The 25081-nt window shown below is 38.0% G+C and overlaps 1 protein-coding gene across 4 annotated transcripts in view; it reads right to left on the reverse strand.

Annotated features, from left to right (window-relative positions):
- tjp1b (tight junction protein 1b) overlaps nt 1–25081 on the reverse strand; it is a 78810-nt gene that overhangs the window by 40109 nt on the left and 13620 nt on the right. For all 4 annotated transcript variants that reach the window (XM_088416345.1, XM_088416346.1, XM_088416348.1 and 1 more), the window contains one exon: nt 12818–12959. In XM_088416345.1, the coding sequence (XP_088272471.1) occupies nt 12818–12959 (142 nt within the window). The remainder of the gene's footprint in view (nt 1–12817; nt 12960–25081) is intronic.

Consider the following 25081-nt stretch of genomic DNA (forward strand, 5'->3'; position numbering starts at 1 on the left):
GCATCATGCAAATGAACACACGCAAGAATATTTCCCAACTGATCGAGATACTTTTATCAGGGCACTACACTTACTATTGCACCAGCAGCACTGATACTACCAACTTTTACACTTCGTGGCACCACACAGGGTTCAGTCAAACACTTTCTTGAGGAGGTACAACACTCTTATATTTGCTGATGTGTAGTTGTTCTTAATCAGCGATTCACTTGAGCTCTTTGATGCCTTTGATGCAAGGGCTCACTTTTCAACGGCAGCTACAAAGTCCAACTTCAAAATAAAAGTGTGGCATGGCAATTGGCAGTTGCACAGTATTATATGGTTTTATTTATTTATTTTTTAAGTTGGCTTTTGCAAAATGTCGTTTGTGTGTGACGTGAGGTCATTGTACCTTCCTTTGTAGGTCTTTTTTCACTTTGTGCATCACATAAATAAATATATGAATCTTTTCATATCCATGTATGTACTAATTAAAACATGTACATGCACAGTTCGACTGGGTGAAAATGTCAACAACGCACATTGTAAAGTTGGACGCTTTTGCTGCTGCTCCCAAATGAATGCAGAGTAAACACAGGAATGAGGTAAAATAATTGTTAGTCGCAGCCCTATATCAATGTATTGCTTGTGTGTATTAAAATACAGTATGAGAGGAAAAGCTTGAAAAAAATGGTCACCTATTAAATCACAATTGGTGTCTTGAGATGTGAAAGAAATCATAATTAGATTAATATTAGAACTCATTGAGTTCTGATTTATGGGGTTCACATAATTCATGTCATTTGGCCTATACCCTGAAGCAGTTTTAATAGGGCCACCTTAGGCCAGTTAGCAGGATAGTGTCACTGTGCAAGACCAACGGCTCAAAGTGATCATCTGTTATCATGCAGTAAAGCTGAAGTATTGGAGCAGAAAGGCCCTGTGGAAATGCATGAAAGCAAACTTTTAAGAGTCTGTCCAGCTTTGACGTGAGCTTAACGCCGCTTTATCTTCCTCTCTTGAAGCCCTTGAAATACCCTCTGCTAAAGCTACAATGCTGTTTGCCTCACTGGCTCTGACAGCACAGAGGGAGTTTCACATGCCGTGCAACACAACAATGTTAGCCTCTCTTCATCACCATTTCGATCCAACTCAAACTTGCTGGGCAGAATCGCACGAGTGGAAAAAAGAGCAAATTAGAAATTCTCAGCATGCCGGCTTTATGTCGCTTCACAGGTCAAGAAAAGAGCACACTAAGCAGATAATGGTGTGGCTACCTATGAGCTTTAATGGGTGCAGCTATCAAATAACATGGCAGTTGTTAAACAGCGCTGCAGTAGCGTGAAATAAATGCATCTGTCCATTTGTAATGCAGAAGTAGTAAAACTGCAAGATAAAACAAACGCTTAGAGTACAGTATGTCAACATAACCCCGTAAAGGTGTGCTGAGTACAGCAGTTTGTTTTTCTGTGATTTTTCTGTTGTCCTTGCTCAGTATTTGACCTCTTGCATGAAAATCACCCTGCTGGCTTGACACGCAAGGTTCAAACTTCAGGACAAAAATTCCTCTCAAGCTTTTATAATGTGTCCCACGCTGAGAAACAGACAGGGGTCCAAAATCTAAGAAGCATAAGCCACCTTGTAAAGTCAGCAGTAAAAAAAAAAAAAAAAAAAAATCAAACGGTGCCTCTGTGGGTGGGAAGATGAAACGTGCCCTTGGCGTTGAGGACAAACAGCTGAAAAAAATGTAGCAGAAACACATTTTGCTTTGGTAGCCAGACTTTTCATCAAAGTCCATCTAACATTGGATTTTAGAGCATTTGAGCACCCCATATAAAAAGAGCAACACACCTTTCAATTATATTTCAAATAACTCCTTAGATTTGATTAGGGAAGCACAAACAATATATATATATATATATATATATATATATATATATATATATATATATATATATATATATATATATATATATATGAGATGTACAACTAGAATATTGCATAATTATCTTGAGGTACATGTAGAGCAGTGTAACTTAGTCAGCTAAATGCTTCGGAGAACATTGGCTGGCGCTTCACATACCCCATGGACAATGACCCAAAGCGTCTGGCGAAAGGATTCACAGATTTTTTGTGTGTGTGGTTGATAAAGAAGTGGAATGTTATGTGATGGCTTGCTGTTTCATTTGAATTCATTGTTAGAAATTTCAGAGCCAAGAATAAGAGGACTCTGTGGATGTCCCAGTATTTATGTACCTGAATGTATATTAGCACTAGAAAAGACCAAAATATACATAGCTTGTGAAAAGAGACCCCATAAAAGCTATTTAAAGGTAATTAGGTGCTAATTGTGCTATAAAATGTGGTTCAGTGCTGATCATGCTAATTGATGTTTGTTTGTTAAAGCACATATAGTTTAAAGCTAACGTTCGAAAAATGTGGCCACTAATCCAGATTTACTGAGTCGGGCATTTCAAAGCTGAATTCAAAAGAAATGCACTCGGAGAAAGACAAACTTCACCATTTTCCCAGATGAGACCGATAATCTCCAATTTATTTACTTATTTTTTTCCCCCAGAGAGCACCAGCTGAGAGCTCAGACTGATCAGGTGACTTGAGATAACCTCCCTTCGGCAGCCTGGGGATCATGTGACACAAGGCCTCAATGTTGAGTGCAAACGTACCAAATAAATCTCGGCTGCCTCATTCACGGTAGAAAAGAAGCAATCACCCAAAGTATGTTTATCCTTGCTAAGCTAATAAAGACCAACAATTTTGCAATCAGTTAATGCCAATGCATGGATGGGAGTGAGGTCTTCAGAAAGCAAAACATCACCATAGTGCATGAAATCAACATGACGTTCAATTCATTGGCGAACAACTACAGTTTAACCCCTTGTGTTTTTCAAACTGCTTTACTATTTAAATGATCAATAAAGTGTCTCTTTTATTCTCCCTTTATTCCTAGTGAATATGACTCACTGTGGTGATAAAGATGGATCAGCAGTATTGTGGCAGGCAGTGGTGAGTCATAAGGACAGTAGAATAGAAAAAAAGACAAATATATTACACCGCAGAAGGAAGAAACAATGACTCTGCAACAAAATGTACACTGTATTAAATAATTTATGAATCCAAAATCCAACCAGTGCAATTTTCCAGCCAAGAATCTATGGTACAAATTTCTCTTTCTTGACACTTTACACCCATTTTATTGAAACCGAACTACACCCTGCTTGGCCCGTACATGCTTTGCTTTATGGCTTCATGTAAACCTTTTTTTTTTTTTTTTTTTTTTTTACATCCCTCGTGCCATGTGGGCATCTCAGTGTGCTCCTGAGCATCATTCTAACAAGTAAAACTCTGCCCCCTGCAGGACATTCGATGACATTTGAGATTTTCGGTGGGCCTGCCCATGTCGAAATTCTTGAGAATAAATCTTTATGAAGATGGAGCGGGAGTGAAGAGGGTATGCGTGATTTCAACACGGTGCACTGCGGAAACGGCGTGAACCGGGCTTCTTACCCGGAAGATCCTGAGTCTAAAGAACATATGGTTGCCTCCCTGGGCATCAACACGCATGCACACGACCAGCGACACATGCTGCACGGGACACGCATTTGGGAGCAACAACACAGTCATGTTTGACAATGTGCAGCATTGACACGCATGATTTGCTTCCATTCATAAAGATGTAGGAGAAGCGGTATACCAAAAACATGGTTTTTATGTGTTTGAATCATCAATTGTGCCGTAGTGTCGGATATAAATGTTACGTTTGACTCAGAAAAAAAAATGTTTTACTGTATATATACATTTGCACATCTTACAAGTAGAACATCTGGCCAAATAAATCATTACTGCGGTACTATTCCATGAGACTGGTTCACACCAGTCTACAAAGTAAAACGTTAAATAAACATAATTTGATTTTACATTTTATTATTTAAAAATTTAGATTACGTATAGCATTTAAAATATTCGTGCAGAATATTTGGAATGGTTCTGAGGTAAGGGACCCGAGTTCAAATCCACCTTGCTCCGCTTTTCCTGCGTAGAGTTTGCATGTCTCCCCACTCAGTCCAGGTTCCGTCCATATTCCAAAAACATGGATGGCAGGTGAACTGGACACTCTTAATTGTCCTTAGGTGTGATTGGGTGCATGAAAGGTTGTTTGTTTCTGTGTGCTTTGCAATTGGCTGGCAACCAGTTCAGGGTGTCCCCTGACTACTGGCCATAGACAGCTGCGATAGGCACCAGTAGGGTTAATGAGGGTATTTGTCTATAAAAAATGGATGGATGGATGTTTCTGGGGTACAGTTCATGGCATGCTGACCAATTAAATACTGTGTATGTGAAATAAACGTGAATATTTAAGTGCAAGTACAAAGGTAGCTAACACCAAATACAAGTTGTAATTACAAGGGTGTAATGAGAACCGATTTGAACGGAAAAAATAGTTTTGATTTAAAAGATGTGGCTGCATTTTTCAAACCCAATTAAATCCAACACATCAAGATCATTCTGAATCCTCTTTTATCAGAAAGATGCATAAAATACTTTTTTGGTTGATGGGGTGGCTCGGTGGCGCAGTGAATAGCACGTCCTCCTCACAGTTCAAAGGACCCGGTACAAATCCACCTGCCTCTGGCCTTCCTGTGTGGATTTTGCATGTTGTCCCCGAGCCCACGTGAGTTGTCTCCCACATTCCAGAAACATGCATGGCAAATTGGCAGGTGAATCGGACATACTAAATTGTCCTTAGGTGTGATTGGTTGCGTGGATGGTTGTTCGTCTCTGTGTGCCCTGCGATTGGCTGGCCACCAATTCAGGGTGTCCCCTGCCTAGTGGCCGAAGCCAGCTGTGATAGGTGCCTGCAACCCTTGTGAGGATAAACGGCTATAGAAAATGGATGGATGTTTTATCAAATTGTATATTCTTTAATGTAATGCAAGGGTCACTCTACTATAGTATATCATCTAGTATACTGTACAAATAGTATATGATTATTAACTGACTAAAAAAAAATCTGTTGTGGCCTTATAGTATGCATTCAAACAATTACCCTTTCTTGTATGCCATTGATGACATATTTAATTTCACAGATTCATTGTCAAGCCAGTTTAAAATGTTTTCTGCTCGTGAGCTTTTTATTTGACCACAACAAAGGGTAAATGTGTTCATGTCATGATAATCCATCATCACACAGCATAATCTACAACGTGTTTATGATTGAGCATCAAGAACAGAGATTGATTAGGTTGTCTTAGGACAACCTTCCAAGTGTTTTATTTTTCATGCTCCACTTGCCCACCATGGCCAACATCTTCATTCCTCATCCATTACCTCATCCAGCTGCTTGTCCTTCACATGACCCACTCACTTGAGTGCTTAAACAAGTACTTGTCAAAATCCCAAATCATACCAAGAGGTTGTTGTGGGACATAAATAGATCCATGCTTGTGTGAGCAGCAGAACATATTATGTGATGTTGTTTTAGTGCGACATTTTCACCAATCAGAGGAGGCTGATGGCGCTTACGGTCCAGCTCTGCCCTTTTGTTATAAATCACTCGTGTAAGACAGTAGTGCTGTTGGGATTGATGTGGTTTCTGGTCTTCTCTCATATAATGATTTGTTGTGTATGAGGAACACAATCCCGACCATAAAAACAATTGGGAAGCACGCATTTTTCCGCAATTTCCTCCTGACAAGGGAATGATCCTCTGGTTATAATCCTCATGCTGAATCCTTGTAGGAAATAACTAGGGAGGAGATACCAGCACCGGAGAAAGCATTTTCAAGAATAATCGTAATTATTTACATTATGAATCATTTTACATTAGCTATGCAATGACCACCTAAGCGGTCTACTGTCAACGTTTTTTTTCTTTCAATTAATAATAGTCTGCCATTACAATTTGCACTAAATGTACTCTTTATTGTAAGAGAATTCTTATCACATTCTGACATACTCAATATGTTCATTTCAATTAAAAAAAACAGCAATCCCAACATTTTAATTTAAAGTAGATCCACTTTTGAATATTGCTGTTTTTCAACCTCCACAAAGAAACACGGCCGTTTTAATTCAAATAGAACTTTGTATGAATATCATATATTTTATTATTAATATGAAAGACTATATTTTTAATATTATATTATTATATTAGGTTCATAATATTACATTATATAATATACAATAATAATATTTAAATAATAATGGATGGATATGGATATAAATAAATTGATTTTCTCTGTGTTGTGAGAGAGCACAGTCATGAACACAACAAATTAAGAAATTATTAGTTCTGAAATCGGAATTCAATGATAAAAATTTGTTCAGTAATTGTTCAAGTTATTATAAGGAAAAAAAATATTGCAAAATAAATTTACCACTCACAATAACTGGAAATTCTGGTATATGATTTGACGATGATCAAAGATTTTAAAACATAATTTGCTTTTATGGGCCACAAGATGATCTGGCGAGCCAGATTTGGTCTTCAGGTCTTCTATTTGATACCACTGAAATAATCCTTTAGCTAGTTGCCAATCACAGGGCATTTATGAACAACAAATCACATACGCATCAACGCATTGGAGTAATGTACGATTTGTTATTTAATCCATCAGTAGAATTTTTAAAACCACCATCATCATCATTCCAGAAGCCATCAATACGACACAAAAACGCAACATAACTGTGCTACATAATGGGTATCATATGGAGTGGTTCAGAACCAATATTTGTGTAATGCATGACAAAATACAACTTGTAATGAAAAACAACTTCAAGTATCTGATGGGGTCTTTCCATCAAGCCGCCATCAAGCCTCACCCAAGTTGCATGTAAAAGCGAAACAGTGACAGGAAGTCAACATATTGCGACACGGTGGATGGAATTGTAAGCACACGAGGTGCCTTCAGTGACCTGCCATATGTCCCATTGGAGGACACATAATAGACAGGCCTTGTCCCTGAGTCGATGCCTCCAGAAACGTGCTCAACATCTGCCGTCCCCTCCGAGCAGCCCGTGTTACCACTCACGCAACCTTTGCATGCATCACGGATGGCCAACTGCGCTTTTTTTTTTTTTTTTTAAGCATAACGACCCTCCAACCATCCCTTCGCTCTCATGAAGAAAAACACATCCATCCTCTGTCTGTTCTTATGCAACAGTCCTGTTTCACCTCGAGAAAATCACGGTCTCCTCCAATCACAGAATCGCCTCTCGCCCCCTCCCTCGCTCGCACCTTTCAATAAAGCCTCCAACAGATAAATCTCTCGCCCCCACCCCGCCAGGGCTCCCGGATCCTCCCACTGGCTTTCCACAGTCCAGTCGTGCACTGCACGTCTCACTCAGGTTCACTCTCGCACACCTTCATCACGTTGGACAGCCTGCGTCTGACGAGAATTGAATATGCAGATTGGCTGGTTCGGCTGCAGCCGCACTCCCCGCAAATGCATCTGCAGCACTTTCTGACTCTGACTGAGAGGTGAATAAATGCTTACAGAGGGCCTTTTTTTGGTGCTAATTTATAGAGGATTGCTTCATCTGACCATTGCAGCTATGATGCACTAATCGGAAAACATTAGGCAGGCATTAATGACAAGAGGCCATGACAAAGTGAAGGCATATGGTATTGCCTTGAAATATAAGTGAGTTTTTTTTAGACTTAAGCTTGTTCAGATGATTTTTTTTTTTGGCGTCGACTTGCCAGCAATAATTGTGATACAAAAAGACAAGGAGAATTACAAGTGGTGTGCTTAAAACAACCTCACAGCTTTTGCCTTCGTACGGGAGCATGGAACCGCTAATGCGGAACAAACATTTATGACTGGGCTACATCGTTGGAATGTTTAACAAAGTCATTCAGATGTATAGGTAAAGTCATAGACATGGAGGCATATTTAGTAAGATAGTTTTGCCATTTGTAAAAATTAGGTTAAATGTTACAAATGGAGCATTTTTCCCATAATGGCACAAGGTATTGAGTGCACAATTGTGGGACATTCTGACCATGAAAAGTAAAACACCATGGATCAGTCTTTCTCAAACAATGGGGCAGGTCCCCCTGGGGTGGGGGGGCATGTATGATCTCGGGGAACAAGCTTTGATTTTGCCGTGTAAAGTGTAATTGCACATTTATGACACCAGGAGGTGCACTGGCGCATTTGGCACATTGTCAAAACCTGAGCGGGCAATTACAAACTTTTTAAATCAATTTTTCCTGAATCACATTAATGTCTTAATGATTCATGATTAAATCACATTAATGATTAATGTGATTTGGAAGAAAATTAGTGGAAGGTTTTATACCGTATCTTCAGGTTAATATGTTTAAGATATTTGCATTCTTGTGTTAACATTCCAGATTTATTATTGTTTATTGATTTTTTTTTTCCAGCATCAAGAATTTAATTTGGTCAAAAATGTTTCTAGTTTACAAAAGGCTTTTTTAGGCACTTTGATGCACTAAGTAACCTGTAAAACCTTGTAAATAGTCAAATTAACATTTGTTAAAAGTTAACTGTTTTTTTTTTCTGTTGTTCATGTTAAAAGGATACACTTTAAGCCATATTCATACAATTTTTGTAAATAAAAATCTAATTGTCACCACAGAAAGTGAGTGGTGGTAGAATATTCAAGTACTCTGTGGCTCTAACCACCACTCACTTTCTGTGGTGACAATTAGATTTTTATTTACAAAAATTGTATGAATATGCTTAAAGTGTATCCTTTTACCATGAACAACAGAAAAAAAAAACAGTTAACTTTTAACAAAATGTTAATTTGACTATTTACAAGGTTTTACAGGTTACTTAGTGCATCAAAGTGCCTAAAAAGCCTTTTGTAAACTAGAAACATTTTTGACCAAATTAAATTCTTGATGCTGGAAAAAAAAATCAATAAACAATAATAAATCTGGAATGTTAAACACAGAATGCAAAATATCTTAAACATATTAACTGAATATACCGGTATAAAACCTTCCACTAATTTTCTTCCAAATCACATTAATCATTAATGTGATTTAATCATGAATCATTAAGACATTAATGTGATTCAGGAAAAATTGATTTAAAAAGTTTGTAATTGACGCCGCTCAGGTTTTGACAATGTGCCAAATGCGCCAGTGCACCTCCTGGTGTCATAAAATGTGCAATTACACTTTACACGGCCAAAATCAAAGCTTGTTCCCGAAGCGCCCAATAGCACAGTTGATGCTGTCGTTATCAAATTGTCCAAATAACTGCAACCACAACGGCATCCACTGCATAAAAGACGGTGGTTTCCCTCACTGATCTATTTTCTGCAGCCTAAGCATTAAAATCTGATTCAAGCTCTCAGTGAATACAGGCATTGCTTGCCAACACAAATGACAGCAGGAGTGGGCCAGGCGCCAACAACCTCTTCTGACTATCAAGAGAGAAAACTAATAATAATAAAAAAAGCAATCGATATAAACCAAAAGCATCCAACTGCGATTGATCATTTTATGCTTGCTGGTTTAGTTAGCTATCGAAAATTGACTCATGCTTCACATTCCAAAACAAAACAATAAGCAGCCTAATTAAAACTAAGGCTTGACTGAAATGGATTTTGGAGTTCGATGCTGATTCCAATATTTGGCAGAGTAAATTCATGGGACAATAATGGAAAAAATACAATAAAGAAAATAACTTCTTATTTAATACTAATTACAAGAATAGTGATATTAATTATGGGCAGAACATTTGTCTCTTTGTCTCTTTTACAATACTTTGATTAACTGGCCCAGCCAATTAATGGGTTGGCCAGTGTTAAGAACAGTCGGGCCATCCAGTAACTCTGCTTCAGTTCTGAATGTGTTGTGACAGGAAGCAATGAAGACTGCTCCTCAAACTCAGCATCCTGCAGTCTCATCACTCACTGTGAGGCAGACCGCTCCTTCCATCAGCTGCATTTGAGTTTGGGTACGTCAGCAACTTTTCCTCTAGTGCGCTCACACATATACGCGCACACACACGGAATGTACGGAGAAATATATCCGGGAAAAAGCGTCTTGGGAGAGCTTGTGGCCTCTTGGAGGTGGTCCAGTGAGTGGCAAGATGTAAAGACAAATGACAACAATGTGGGCCCTTGATCTCAAAGCATCATTCCCAATTGAAATGAATAGGGTTATTGCCAGTGATCCTTTCCATCCTCCCCAAAACAAAAATGGTGCGTCTTCAAAAAGAGAACCGTATAATTACAATATTGTATTTATCTGCAAATTATTGAACCTTTTGTGCATTGCAATTTAATGCTGCAATATAATTCCTTGTTCTACTCCTAGCAGTATGCCACCAGGAGGCAGTATGATACGTCCATAAAGACACAAACAAAGATTACTATCTCATTTATGACAACTTTAAAAAAAAAAAAGGTGTTTGTGTACAAAAGGGACAAAAATGCACATGGAAAACACTCAGTAAACAACACCCCAAAACACAAATTTCAAAGCAATAAAACGCTTCCCTGAAGCAAAAAAAAAAGCTTTCTTGCAACAATTCGTTCTTGGATCGAAGCCTTTTGTTATTTACGAGTCCCACAATGCATAGCAAGAACTTTGCATTATGGAAGTCAGGCTAAGCCTCTCAATGAAGTAGTTGAAAGGCTTGCAAATGTCATTGCAATGAAAGTTTTCTGCTAGTACTCCCCGGTGTGTTCGGGGTCTCAACACAAACTCAGACATGCAATCCCAGATACTGAAGTATTGATTTAATACTTGTGTCTTGAAATTAAAATCCTTAATGTACTTAAGTTTTGATGTAATATTTATACGACTCTTAAAAAACGTGAAAACACGTCTCTGACATTGAATGTTAATGGCAATAAATGATGCCGACATGGGCTAAATTTGACATCTTGCGGGATGTACCTCCCGACCCCTTGTTAGCATCTAGAAGGGACGGCAGGACGTCATATCGAAAAGTTGACATGTTTTGACAATCCATGCAATAATTTAGCCTCCCATCACATCAAAAACATTTAAAACATTTAAAAGTCCGAGTTGGGTCAAAAATTCCCCCAGGGGTTAAACATACATTATTAACAATTTTCTGTGGCGAAAAAATGGCGAAAAAGATTTAGTGTCCTTTTAAAAGGTCAAAAAAGCATGAGGCTAACCGTTATGTATGATTTGAGGGTATTGAACTCGTGAGTTATTGTTAAGGTACTGTTTGGTTGTTTTAAATACATAAAAGCTTCTTCTCTAAACTGTACTTATATGAGAATACACTGAATCCACACACTGCACTTTTCCCATTGAGACAAAGGCTTATGTTGGCTAAGTACACATGAAATCAAGGCTAAAAGCATCCCACCTCTGTTATATCACTGCAATGCATAATGGCAATACTCTAATAACATTTCAAATCCAGGTCTTTTTTGGGCAATACTTTGGAGTTCTTTTTCAAACATAGATAATGTATGCTGTCAGATTTCCAGTGCTATAATACTTCTACCATTTTTAATAAATCAACATGTCAGAGAGCAGATTTAAGCTGCTGGGGTTGTTACACACACATCACACCACCACTAAGCTTTACAGGAAGGGCCGATAAACACTCAAAGTGGTATTACAAATACTGTGATTTTTTTTTTTCGAAGCACAATCTCTCCAAACAGTTTTAAATGCTGACGACTGGTTTTAATCTTTTATCTTACAGTCATTTAAATCCCCAAAGGCCTTAATGCAGCTGCTGACCAATGCTGATATCAATAATTCAGGCAGCGCTGTATTTTTTTTTCCTTTTCTTTTTTTTTTTTTACGTACTTTAATGAGGTGGAGCATTGAGCTGAATTCACAGTTAGTTGTCAACCCCAAATTACCCCCTCGAGGCTTACACCTTCCGCGCTCTATGCTTCCATCTGGCAGGAACAACCAAGTGCATCGACATCTGCATTAAAAGTCTCTTTTGGTTTTATTTAAAACAATGTCGCCTGCTGGGACAAAACAAAATAAAGAAACTCAAATATGTAGTTTAGGTCCCCACAGAACAAAAGAAAAGTGGTGTAATTGTTTGCTTGGACAAAAAGTTTTTTTAAACACACCACTTAAAAACAAATGTTTTCATGCAAATGTTTGAAAGTAAAATGATAATGTCGTCACAAATTTAAATGTGTGTAGGTCTATAATTTGCACTCCTTAATATTAAACTAAACAATTTGTGACAACGCTTGAATATGCAGTTTTCTCTTCTGTGGGAGCAAGGACTTGGACTTTTATAGAGGAGAAATTAATGGTAGAAGTAAAAGATAAACGAACGGGAGTAGTAATTTGGCTTATTAGTTCTTTTAAAATGTCAGAATACTTTGCAGTATGTAAATGCAACCATTTCTTTTTTAATTTTTCAAGAAAGTGCTAACATCTTGCAACTTGCTATCCGGATAAAGGCCCGCATTTTTGCCATTCTAATCTAATCTCTAATCTCTCTTTTTTTTTTTGCTATGACTTAAAATAAACTATTTTGTGTGTTATCATTTATTTATTTATTTATTTATTCATTTATTATGTGTTTGTTTGTTTTAAAATTGTTTTTATTGTTGCTCTGTTACCAATGATATAGTAGGGTTTTTCAAACCTTTTCACCTCAGCATTTAAATTCCTCCATTGTGATCCAAACTCATTTAAATATATCATGTTTATAAAAATCTACGTGGCTATATTGAATCTACCTATTGTTAACTGACTAACATAACACAGAAAAAAAAAAGTTCTTTTTCTTCAACCCCAAAATATGTTGAATTTCTTGCCTGTCATTTCCTGCCTCCGATGGTGCATTTCAAAATTCTCGCTTCGTTTACTTACATTGGAGTCTAGGAGGTCAATGCTGTCCAGGCTCTTGCTCCTGTGAATTCGGCCCTTAATGCGGCGGAGTGACGGCTTGCCCTGAACGGTGCTCGCTGAGGAGGCGGCTGTGACGGAGCCAGCGGTTGGGCTGGGGTGTATCCTGAGGTCAGCGGGACAAATAAAAAACAACAGCCTTCCATCAGAATACAACAAAACGATCCATTATATCTGCAACACAGCAGGACGACTGGCCTGAGGCTAACCAAAGGGTAGAACGACTCAATGCTTGCCCGTCCAAAGGCCAGAGTCCTCCCACCCGCCCAGCTGGTTAAACTGACATTTAAAATAAATCTATAGTAGAATTTAATGTCACAAATACCCTGCAGGGGGACTGGATCTCTCTCAGCTTCACACAAAAGGTAGGCTTGTTAGATTAAACTGAAGCTATGGGTTATGTGATGCAAAGGCGGTAGTCATGCACTTGGGTGACCTATCATCAATACTGAGTACTTTTGCTACCATAGACATCGGTCAACTCTGACCATATCATACTAGATTCTAATTTTACGTTATGATGAATATTACTATATTACTATCTGCGATAGGATGGCAACCTGTCAAGGATGCCCTCCATTCTCACCCATCACCAACTCGGAGAGGGTCCTGCTCACCTGGGCTGTGACCCGAATGAGGACAAACATGGATGGATAAAGAAATTAACATCAAAGGATTTGGTACCTCTGGATTTGGGTCTACTTTTCTCACTTCATCGCAACAACCACATGCTATGATAATTTCATCGTGTTTGTGTTGCACCTACATTGTTGATAATGATATAGCATATTAGCTTTTCTACAGTGTGGTGATGTCTCTTCCAGAGATGCTAGATATCCATTAGTGACTTCTACACAAGACCCGGAGGAGCTTCCAGGATTTGGAGACTCAGCATGAGAAATTATAAGAGAAAGGGATTAACAGAGATGGAGCAAAGACAACGTTGCTTCCACTTTCCCCTCTGCATTAATTCAATATTGCCTCGAGGCAGATAAGGTGCTTACTGGATGGAAAAGCATTTGTGCAGTCAAATACAGTCGACCTCAGATTGTTCTGCTAAACAAGATTGCAAACATTAGCAATGAGAAAAAAAAGCTTTTCGGACTCTTGTCTCAGCCCTGGAGCTGTTACGCGCATTCGCAAACTCATTTTCAGGATGTTGACTCGGAAATGGATTTCAGCCAAAATACTTGAGGCCACAAAAGAGCAGAATGTTACACGGTTCAACAACTGGTCCACTCACATTTAATGTGCAAAGGAACCAATCTTCATTCTCATTTGATTAACTTTTCGTCATCCAAATTTCAGAGCATCCTATTTCCATGCGAGTTATGACATCGTTCATATCAATGTGACTTGTGCTCTCATAAATATATAATATATATATATATATATATATATATATATATATATATATATATATATATATATATATATATATATATATAAATATATATATATATATATATATATATATATATATAAACATATATATAAATATAAATATATAAATATATATATATATATATATATATATATATATATATATATATATATATATATATATATATATATATATATATATATATATATATATATATATATATATATATATATACACACACACACACACACACACACACACACACACACACACATAAATTGACCATATTTGGGCATGATAGGCTTCCACTGTGCAGTGATGATATGCACTATATCAATCATTTGTACCCTTAAGCAGATTCAATGAGTCATTTCGAGAGGGGCTCTTCACCTTTTTGACATCTTCTAAAGCCAGCAAATATTCAGTCAACAAAATGTCTCACAGCGCTATAGATAATTCCTGGATCTGTGCTGTGATTTGGAGCCGCTCAAAATATGACGGCCTCCTCCATTACTCGGGCTCTGCCCTGTCAGGTTTTATGAAAATCAAGCTGCCTCCTAGTTTTTGTATAATCCTGCTGACAGTCAGACAAACAAGCTGGGGAGATGCTAACTGTAATCTCTTTGGCGGAGGTAATTAATTGCTTCAATGCTTTGCCACTCTGATGAAATGAGATATAAACTGCAAGTCTGTTTAATGTCTGTGGTATCACAAAGAGGAGGAAAAACCTTTTTGGAGGGGCATGACATGAGGTTGTCTATCAAAACAAACAGAAACCTAGATACATATATAGACCTGGACTGATGATCTTTGGATCATGGCAAAATCAAGTTGTTCCTTAAATATATTTGGAAGCTATTGCATGGAATCCTGCTTCTAGCAGTATTCTACTCACTCATGGTCAACAGCTGGTACAAGGTACTCCCTGTGACCACTCAAACATCCACTCATTCAGTGCACCAAACAATGACTGAACGGGGAGTGCAGATTCTTTATCTGGGGTAAATTAATCATCACAAGACAGGGACAGAGAAAAAAAAGTTGCATAAAGAAGTATTTTGACTTGGCTCATGTTCGGAAATTCACTCATTCAGTTGGTGTGTTTGAAGAGGCATAACACTCCCCCTCTCATTACTTTCCGAATGCAGCCGTTTTTTCTAAACCGATCAGAGATCCTGATTGAACTGTCTCCAAGTGTACTGCTGGATGTATTCCTGCACCGTGTAAAATAATAAGACAATCACCAGGCATCAGATTGAACTCATTCCAAATGGTTCCTGTGTTATTACATCAGCTAATGCTAAATGCGATTTTGGATAACAGTTCATCGACACCAAACTAGACAATGTGGTGACAGTGCAGTAAAAGTTTTATCCCATGCAACTTGAAGTGACAGGATGCTATTATGATATTGGTTTGTCAGATAAATAATGTATTGTTTCCTTGTAGTGTACCCTGCAATCTCCACACAGACAAGTCGTTGCTATTTCATGCATTGAATTAGCATTCTATTGATATTTGAGATGTCGTACGATGTGACTAGTCATTGAATGCATATCCGATCAACTGCATGAGCAAGTATAGTACTCACTTTCCATTGCTTCCCCGCTTTGTTAGTGATAGTTGACCGTGAGAATTTTTCATGAAATTGAAAATCTATTCCAATAATGGACCTGGCTGTCCCACATTGGAAACGTGCCACCAGAAAGCTCATCTCACTATGGTTTTATTTCATTTCCAATGATTGGCAGTTCTACAGTAGTTACGTTCTAATATGTACGTGAAAGTAAACGGTCTAAATTCCCTTTTGCTGGTTTATCATATAAATCGCTGCATGGCCCCAAAGTTTGCTGGCTGAACTTAAATTTTTTTTTTAAAAAACCTGCAGTTTTCATAGAATCGTGATAAAACAACGGGACGAGCAAAATTTGTTGGGACTCGCAACACAAGGCACATCCGGTAAACCTACCCTAAGCAAATCAGTCAGTGGCTAGCAAGCTAGCAGATAGGGAATGAAGCTAACATCCCAAAAAGGCATTTTCACGAAATTAACCTGAACTTAATATTCTACTTTTAACTTGTACATACAGTAAGTTTGATGTATACCGCTGATGAAAAGTACTTGACATTAGGAGTGTCCGCCACACACTAAAGCTCTCCTTAGGCCTGTGATCATGGCTGCATTAGCATCTCTGTCCTTCTTCGTAGCTCACGAGAACAAAGAATCAGCTTCAAAAGAAAATAGATCAATAATGAGACCTCTCATAGCCTGCGCTGTCCATCTTGGAGTGTGATGATGAGGAGCGCTAATAAAGTTAAGCATGAGCCTGATGGTGCTACAAAGAAAGAAGCAGGGACACACTTGGCATTAATCAGCTGCAGGACACGCCGCAGCCTCTCCGCTGCCCCTCTGAGCAATCGGGTGCGATTAGTGAGGGCAATAACGGCTTCTGCTTAATCAGCAGGTCAATAGGCAATGTTACGCTTCATTCCTTCCATCTTGGCCCGGGCTAATATAACAATTTGCTGAGCGTTCCAGACTCGAGGGAGCGGCGCGGACGCGAGGCACACGCGATCATAGCAAAAAGTTGACGCTTACTCTTATTTAGTGAGGCAGATGTTAAGAATAAAGGCAAACGTTACATAAATGCATGCGACTTGTTGTATTATCCCTGCAGGCCTGCAACAGAGTGTAAAGTTCATTTAGTCAGGTTAATGCTAATCTTTGGCTGTGTGCAGGGGGAGGGAATCTGGTTTTAAGACTGCAGGCAAGAGGAACATCTGTTTGCAAAGACTAATCCTAATATAGCGAGCTGCAGCTATTCAGTCTTTATCAAAGAGAAGCAGAGTCATGCCTCCGCTAATTTCGGCAGAGCACATGGCGCACACACACATACGCACGGCATCGGGGCAGAGGGACGTGTAAATCTCACACGCTGAGAGATGAGCGGGACAGGAAGCGGCGGAGACCATTTGACCGGGGAATAGGGAAGAATTAACGCGGAAATTATGTAAAGACTTAGAAAAGGAATCTGTTCATATGAAGCTGTCGCTTCTTCATTGAAAAGCTTGCGCGTTAGTGATGTCACATCCTGGTCTTACAACCAATTCAAATCATGAACAACATCATGATTCACTCTCAATAGTGCTTGGGTTGTCTAAATTTGAAAGCACTTTTTACATGACAAATCAATACATTTTTCCAGTTCTAAAAATGACACACTGGTGATGCCTAAAGCACTGCATTGAACTAAAAGGAGAAATTAATCAATATTATTTGTGCAAAGCCAGCAATGTGCTTGTATGACCAAAATAAAAAAATCATGTTACAATACAGTACATTACTGAATATGAACTGCACAAAAAACACCCATTACCCCCCCAAGTACGTATATTTTCTCGAGATGGGGCAGCTATCAGACAGATAACTTTATTCCAAGGTATCGGCTACTCATGGAATCTGCCATTACCAGCCACCAACACATAAAGGAAAAAAGTTACAGCAGAGGCGCATCATATGCATCAAGAAGAACGGGAAGTGTTCAAATGATCTGTCATTGTGTTATGTGAAATTTTATATCAGTAGGGATTTTGATAGCACTTTTATTTTTCATACTGATACAGTATGATGTTGTGCCACTTTTTTTTTTTTTAATTTAAAATGATACAGTATGATAATCCCCTCTTGGAGTACTCACCCATGCGTACCAATAACTAATACTTATGATATGGCTGGCGTCAGGCTGAAGCCTCATAAATGACATTTTGATCAATTTAATTTTTTTTTCAAAAATCTATATCATTGCTCAGTCCACACATGTGATTATTATTCATCAACCAATCTAAAATGTTGAAAATGGCTCGTTTTCTTTCACAACTCAATGCTAATAGTTGAACAAACATGACATGTTTGCGTTCTCCTGATAAGTCCATTCTATTCTAAAGATACAAGGATTGTATCAACGATGCCAGCAATATATATATAAAATTTCCTTCAACAATGACAAAAGGTTGTGAGCAAAGACCTTTCTTGCAGACACAGATGATAATCGCCCATTTGCCAAACTGCTGCAGTATAGTGCCAACTACTGCCAAGGAATCCTTAATGTCAGAAATTTTTTCCCTTTTAAGTGTCAATGCCTGGTAACAGCAACCTATAAGAACCCAATACTTTGAAATAAAAATGACATCGGCACGATACCAATACCTAGTATCGGTACTAGCCTACCAATGCTCAATGTGTTCATCGGTGAGTATACCAAATTAAATAATTGATCTGAAAAATGTGATACACATCAGAAACATCTTCTATGCTTTATAAATGTTGAATTCATTCATGGTTTATGAAACATGATGTCATCGTGTGCCGCTTCACCTGGAATCACCCCCAGCTCTATATCCGCGATCATATTCAGAGATCATTTAATATGAGGTGGTAGAAAATGGGAAACAGAACAATGCAGACTTGCAAATAATAGGTTTTGGATTGAACATCTCTTACCCCAGTTCAACACAAGCGCATAGCTGTATTCAAGCAGCAAGTGTTGATGACCTTTTTTGTACAAAAATGTCAGAAAGACACAGTCAAACCCTGCTTTCACTCACAAACTGGCAAAAGGACTGACTAAATAAACAAATGGTGCTTCTCTCTGCTCTTGGAATGAAACCGCAGGAAGCGTAGAAGCGCGTGCACGAAAGTCTTAATTTAAAAGCAAATCAGTGCACATTTGATTCGATTTCTTTATTTTTGGCTGCACGAGTGCATTCCAAGAGATGATATTATTGCACAGACCATGTCCAATCCATTTAGATAGTAGCCCGGTCTTGTCAACAAGATCAAGTGGAGAGACTTGACAAGATTGACTTTGCAGGAAGTGGAGACTTTGACTCGCTACTGACCCAAGGGCATTGTTTCAACCTGATGTTACATAATGCAGTCATGTACACGTTTGCTTCATCACGCTCACGGTGACAGATAAGAATCGGCATTTAATATGCAATGTGGGTGCATTCTGAGATCAGCTTGAGCTTCAAGAAAGGCATCAATAATTGTTATTGTCACGGGGCAAACAACAATTTGCGGGCCAGTGAGTGAATGCAAAAGCTTACGTTTCTATATGCATTTGTTCATTCATTCACTCATTATTTTTTACCAATGGTACACACGTGCACCATTCACAATATTGCATTTGTGGAATATATTCAGTTGCAAAATTTCCGTTTGATCCATCTCGGGAGGCAACAATTTTGCCACTCGCTATTGCTTAAAAATGACATTTTCACAACGTTGAGCCTGGAAAGGGTCTCCTTCCACCTGCGGTACCTTCTCAAGGTTTCTTATTTTTCGCCAGTTGGGGTTTTGAGTTTTACCCTGCCCTTCTAGGAGTTTGGTTTAGGTGTTCCTGTGAATTTGTTCTCTCTGACTCTTTCGCTTGTGAAGCCCTTTGAGACTTTTTGTTTGCTCATGTGACAATGCCTTATACTGTGCGTAAGATGATCTGAGATTGGTCTGAGCATCAGTGATGTCATTTTCAATCAACAGCAAGTGGCAAAATGGCCGCCCATGAACTGTACTACACAGGTTGGTTTTGCTGCATATCTACTGAAATATATCATAAACACAATCTTGATCAGAATACCATGTTTTAGCCAGATAGAGCATATTTTTTGTAAAAAGTTGACTTCCCCTTTAATTACTGTATTTATCTGTGTTTGATGTTTACTTTGGCAGTTGTTTTGAAGCATCTTCTATGATTATCTGTCAAACAGAAGCCACATTTGCAGTTTGACTTGAATGTAAAAATCAAAACATACCAACTAAAATTATTATTATTAACATCTACTCTTTCTCAAGCATGCACAATCCTTTTTTTAAACAATGCAAATCTGATTTGCTCCTGTGATTGAGTTCTCTCTCTAAATCTCTTAAACTATTAAGAATTTGCAGTCTCGCTGCGCAGTTGCTTTGCAATCCAAGCGGTGTCACACTTGAGTGCATTCTCAGAATAGGAAACAATTAGGGAAATTAACAGAAATCATTACCATTGCTAAGTAGAGATCTCTTGAAAGAGACAGCATCCCCATCCAAAATCCATTATTAGTGGTGGTTAAGCGCAAGGGAACCTGGCACGCCGATTGCTGTGAAAGGTTCCCCACAAAACAATGGCGTGACCTTGACACAAACGAATGCAAACACAAATGTGGTGAAAATAGCAAGGAACCCGCGCATCTTGCTCATGCAGACCAATGTCATACCGGATCAGAGAGATTAACCACAATTACTTGCAATGAAAAGTCTGTGTGTATCCAAAAATGTCAATTTCCTGAAATAGCTCATTATTTTTTGAACGTTACAAAACCCCCTAACTTTCGTAACACCTGATAGCAGTTGGCGCATCCCCTTTCTGTCACTCTTACTGTTACAAATCTTCAATCTAATGAGATCAGAGCTCACCCTGGCGCTTCCATGAATAATTCAGGCCTTTGTGCCCGGGTTCGCTAAAATAAAATCAGATGCTTGATAGGGAGATGTGTGAATCATCACAAACAATAACAAGGGAGACATGAAAGGTCTCGGAGAAAAGCCTCATCTTGTCCCCAGGCAGCAATCGAGATAAGACAATGAATATGATTAGGTAGAAAGATGAAAGGCTGCCAACGATAGCACCCTTGACTCCTGCGATAGCAACAGTTACAGTAACTACGCAAATATATGCATCGGATAAAATGGTGATCTGATCACTATATGGTGCATTTACAAGGGCTTTGTTTTGGGGATGTGAAGCTGTTTTTAATATCGGTCTGTGAGAGGATAATTATAGTTGTAGTCAATGAACTTTGAGTTCACCAAAATCATTTGGATCCATTTCAGCCTCGAGATTATATGATTACAAGATAATTTATTCGAGATGTACAGAAATGAAAATGTTTGACTGAAACTGAAAATAAGAAATAGAGAGCCCACCTTATTTAGATGTTTTCAGTTATTAACATTTAATGCATTCACAGACATTTTCCTGTCTAAATTTGAAATGTCTGACTGCATTTGAATGCACCACATACATAGTTAGCGGGTAGCGCTAACGCTGGAGTCTCTTGCTGTAATATACAATGATGGTGTAAGTAGGGATTTAACATATATACAAAGTATATATATATATATATATATATATATATATATATATATATATATATATATATATATATATATGGTTATAGGGTCTTTTTTAATGGCGGTGTGTTGCTGTTGGTAGACATAATGTATGTGACGGCAATAAAAATTGAGTCGTAAGGCAAGGCACACTGCAAAAACAGTTACGAAGGGCAACTTCAAAATAAAAGCATTTTACAGCTTTTGCATAGTATAATTTATAGTGTTTATTTTCAAGTTGGGCATTGGCCTGTGACGTGATGTTGTTGATCTTCCCTGTTAGGTCTTTTTTTTTTTGGCTTGCCCATAGTTCAAAGAAAAAACTGGAATCTCGGCAGTGCTCTTTGCACAACCCGCTGAAATGCTGTATAATAGCTGCCTACAAAGCGTGCTGGTTTTTGCATCACCTTCTCGTCCATTTGCGGCTGTGTTCTTTCAGTTTGAATCATCTTTGTGGCGAAAACTACAAATATTAGGTTGCCCGAAATTCTGTGCATCTTTATTATTGTTTATTACTGATTTGAACGCATGCTTGAACTGAAAAAATACTATGAAATAGTCTGCCACTGCAGAAACTGAGACCACAACTCACATCGGACTTGCGCTGGTCACAAAAGCGGAGCACATAGCACTTTAATCAAAGGTAATTTATGCCGCATTTTGAAAAAAAAAAAATACACATGCCGTAAAATCACCGCCGTCTACCCAAAAGGACGCAGAATCTCTTACACGTATATGCATATACAGCTAATAATTGATCTCAGAAGTTACTGTACATAAAAATATTTCAATAGAATGTAAAAAATGTGCATCATAATTATTTATTGTAGCTCCTGCTGGTATGCTTAATTTTGCTACTGGAGGCAATATAATGGTTATGCAAACGATAAACTTCTGCAAGTGACTCAGTCATCTGCATGATTAATTAGTTTGCAGAGGATAAAGTATTATGTCTGTGAGTAATGTTCTAATATATCTACATGTGTTGCTGCACTACTGCTTTACAACGCCACCACAGATACAAGTTTTTAGTGTCTCAATGGTATTCCCCATTTTGTGTTAACATTAAGATTTTAAGGCAAAGTTATGTGGTTGTTTTAAATACACAAGCATAACTACTAGATACAGTGAGATCTAATTATAGTTTCATCTGTGTGAGCTTGTCAGGACCCAAACTTTCTTTGAAACTGTGAAGGGTTGAGTCATGGCGCAAAGAAAAAAAGAAACCCTCAAATTAAGGTGCAGATTCAGGATTTTGCTCAACATTGCAGTGTAGGACTTTTTTTGACAGTGTCCTTAATTTCTTTGTGAATAATGCATGACTATTGATGTGAAAATGAGGCATATAGAAGGTGGACATCAAGGAAAGTGTGCAATTTGGTGCTTTTCCAAATTGGGAGGCTTATGGTCTATGTGGAGGTGTGGGCTGGACTGACTGCCATTTTAGTTCCGTTATCGTCATGGAGAAGTGCACTGCATCCAACTGAGAGAAATATTTTACAATAATTTGTTTGATGATTTGGGAATGTAATGTCTGCTGCAACATTGATATTAGTCGCTGTAAAATAAAAATAAAACTGAATTTCACACTGCAGTGAAGTGTTTCCAAAACAAGTCTGAATGAAGAAAAAAAAATCTGCAAGTATACGAAATAACTTGAGAATCATGAATGATCAAGTCGCTTTCCCTGCTCTTAAATGCTTTATGATTTTGCTGAAAGTACACCCCATTCAACTATTACCTTCCAATCAAAGACAAAAAAAAATGCTTATTTTCTATTAAAATCTGTCTTGCATATTTTTTAAGGCCTGTTCACACTGCACTTATTTTTTTTCTTCTTCTTCTTTTTTTTTTTATTTGTGCCCTGGTGCAATCTTGTCCATATTTGGTAGTGCTTGTATACGGTACTCGGAGGTTCCAAGGAAACCTATCCTACTGGATTGTCTTTTACTGTTATCACTCTGACAACTGTTTTGATAATAGTTTAGAGCTTGATTTACCTTAAATTTGCCCAAAAGCGTCACTGGGCTCCATTTTAGCAAAGCCAAAAAAATGAGGAAAAAAATAAATTGTGAAAAAAAAGCTCTACTTCCACAAACGAGTGCAGCATAGTTCTCCGTCTTTTCACAGCAATTACCTTCAAACCTTTATTACAAATCTATGAAAAAAAAAGTCTGAGTTCACTTTACAGGGTCTTTAAAAAAAGCTCTTTATATACAAAGCATGTTGAAGAATGCAAGCCAGAGCAATTTGGTAAAGTCATGTGAGTAAAATGACCTCACCACATTCGTAAGGAATTTACAGGGTATGTTTGAAGCACTTTCATTACGATTTAGCTTTACATTGATTGAGTATTAAGCCTTGTCATAGTGGGCCATGTCCATTCGTAGAAAATATATCATGAATATTCATTTTAAGTGTACAAACCTAAGGCCCACCGTGTCTAGACCAGTTTAAAAACAGCGGCTCTCGGTTTTTGCACACGTTTTTATTACTTAATGTACAAACATAAGATGTATTTAGAAACAAATCTATGAATTTCACAGGGTCTTAAACATCATTATATGAAGTGTCCATCCATGTTTTTACACCGCTTATCCTCATTAGGATCATACGTGAGTTGAAAATAAATATCGAGACAGACATCCATTCACTCTCATATTCACGCAATTACCGAGTGAAACGAAAGGAAACAAAAAGCAAAAGACCAAATAGGGTTGAGGGTGGCGCAAATAGGGCCTCATGGTGGATACAGTGTGTAGGTCAGTAGTGATTTTAATTGATTACAGTTGGAAATAATAATTAAAAAGAGAATAACAAAAACACATTGGCTTTGGAATTGATAGCTGTGTTAAATGTTTTGGAAATACACAGTGCATACCACAAATGGCATAGTAATGAAACAGCAAACACTTTTTTGTACAGCTTTTATGATGAATTAGGGCTTGACTGATAATTCAAACACCGAATGGCCAATATTTGCAAAGTATGTTCACATTTTACCTTGATTTACTACAAACATTAACAGCAGTTGTATATAAGTAGCATTGGTGTTATTATTTATTACGCATAAATGCATATAATATGCAGGGAAGTTGCGGAAGAATTGATCTGGATGTCACTACTTGACACACAACCTCAAGTGACAGCTTGTTTAAAAACATAAAGTCATCATAAAGTACATAGTGTAACAAAGTTCAAGCATCAATATGACACCCATTTAACTACTAGTAACACAAACACCAGATTCAATTATAACCATTAACTGTGCCACGCAATGCATTCTGTGCATCGAAAAAGAACCCCCCCCATACATATTGTTGACTGCTAATATTCACAAGGAATAGGTACCAGGTTGGCTTATAAATAGTACAAATTTGCATACAAATGACACCTATTTTTTTCATGCTCACGTTTAAAATTAATCAGCCGAATAAACAGTATTTTTTTCTGCCAATGGGCATCGGCCTAAAAAACACATTCACATTGGTCGGGCCCTAAAACGAATCACACTAGCGTGTGCAGGTGTACCTAATGAAGTGGACCATCAGTGTACTATAGATGATAACCAAATGGAACAATCAATGCAGAGTGCTGCCGACTTCACAATCGAAATACGTTTTTGCTTAAGAGGCTCATCAGAGTGAGATACCAAATGACATGTCCGATGAGTGCATTTGCACTTTTTTTTTAC

The sequence above is a fragment of the Hippichthys cyanospilos genome, chromosome 6, assembly GCF_059441005.1.
Source record: "Hippichthys cyanospilos isolate Australia breed blue-spotted pipefish chromosome 6, RoL_Hcya_1.0, whole genome shotgun sequence".
NCBI lineage: Eukaryota > Metazoa > Chordata > Actinopteri > Syngnathiformes > Syngnathidae > Hippichthys > Hippichthys cyanospilos.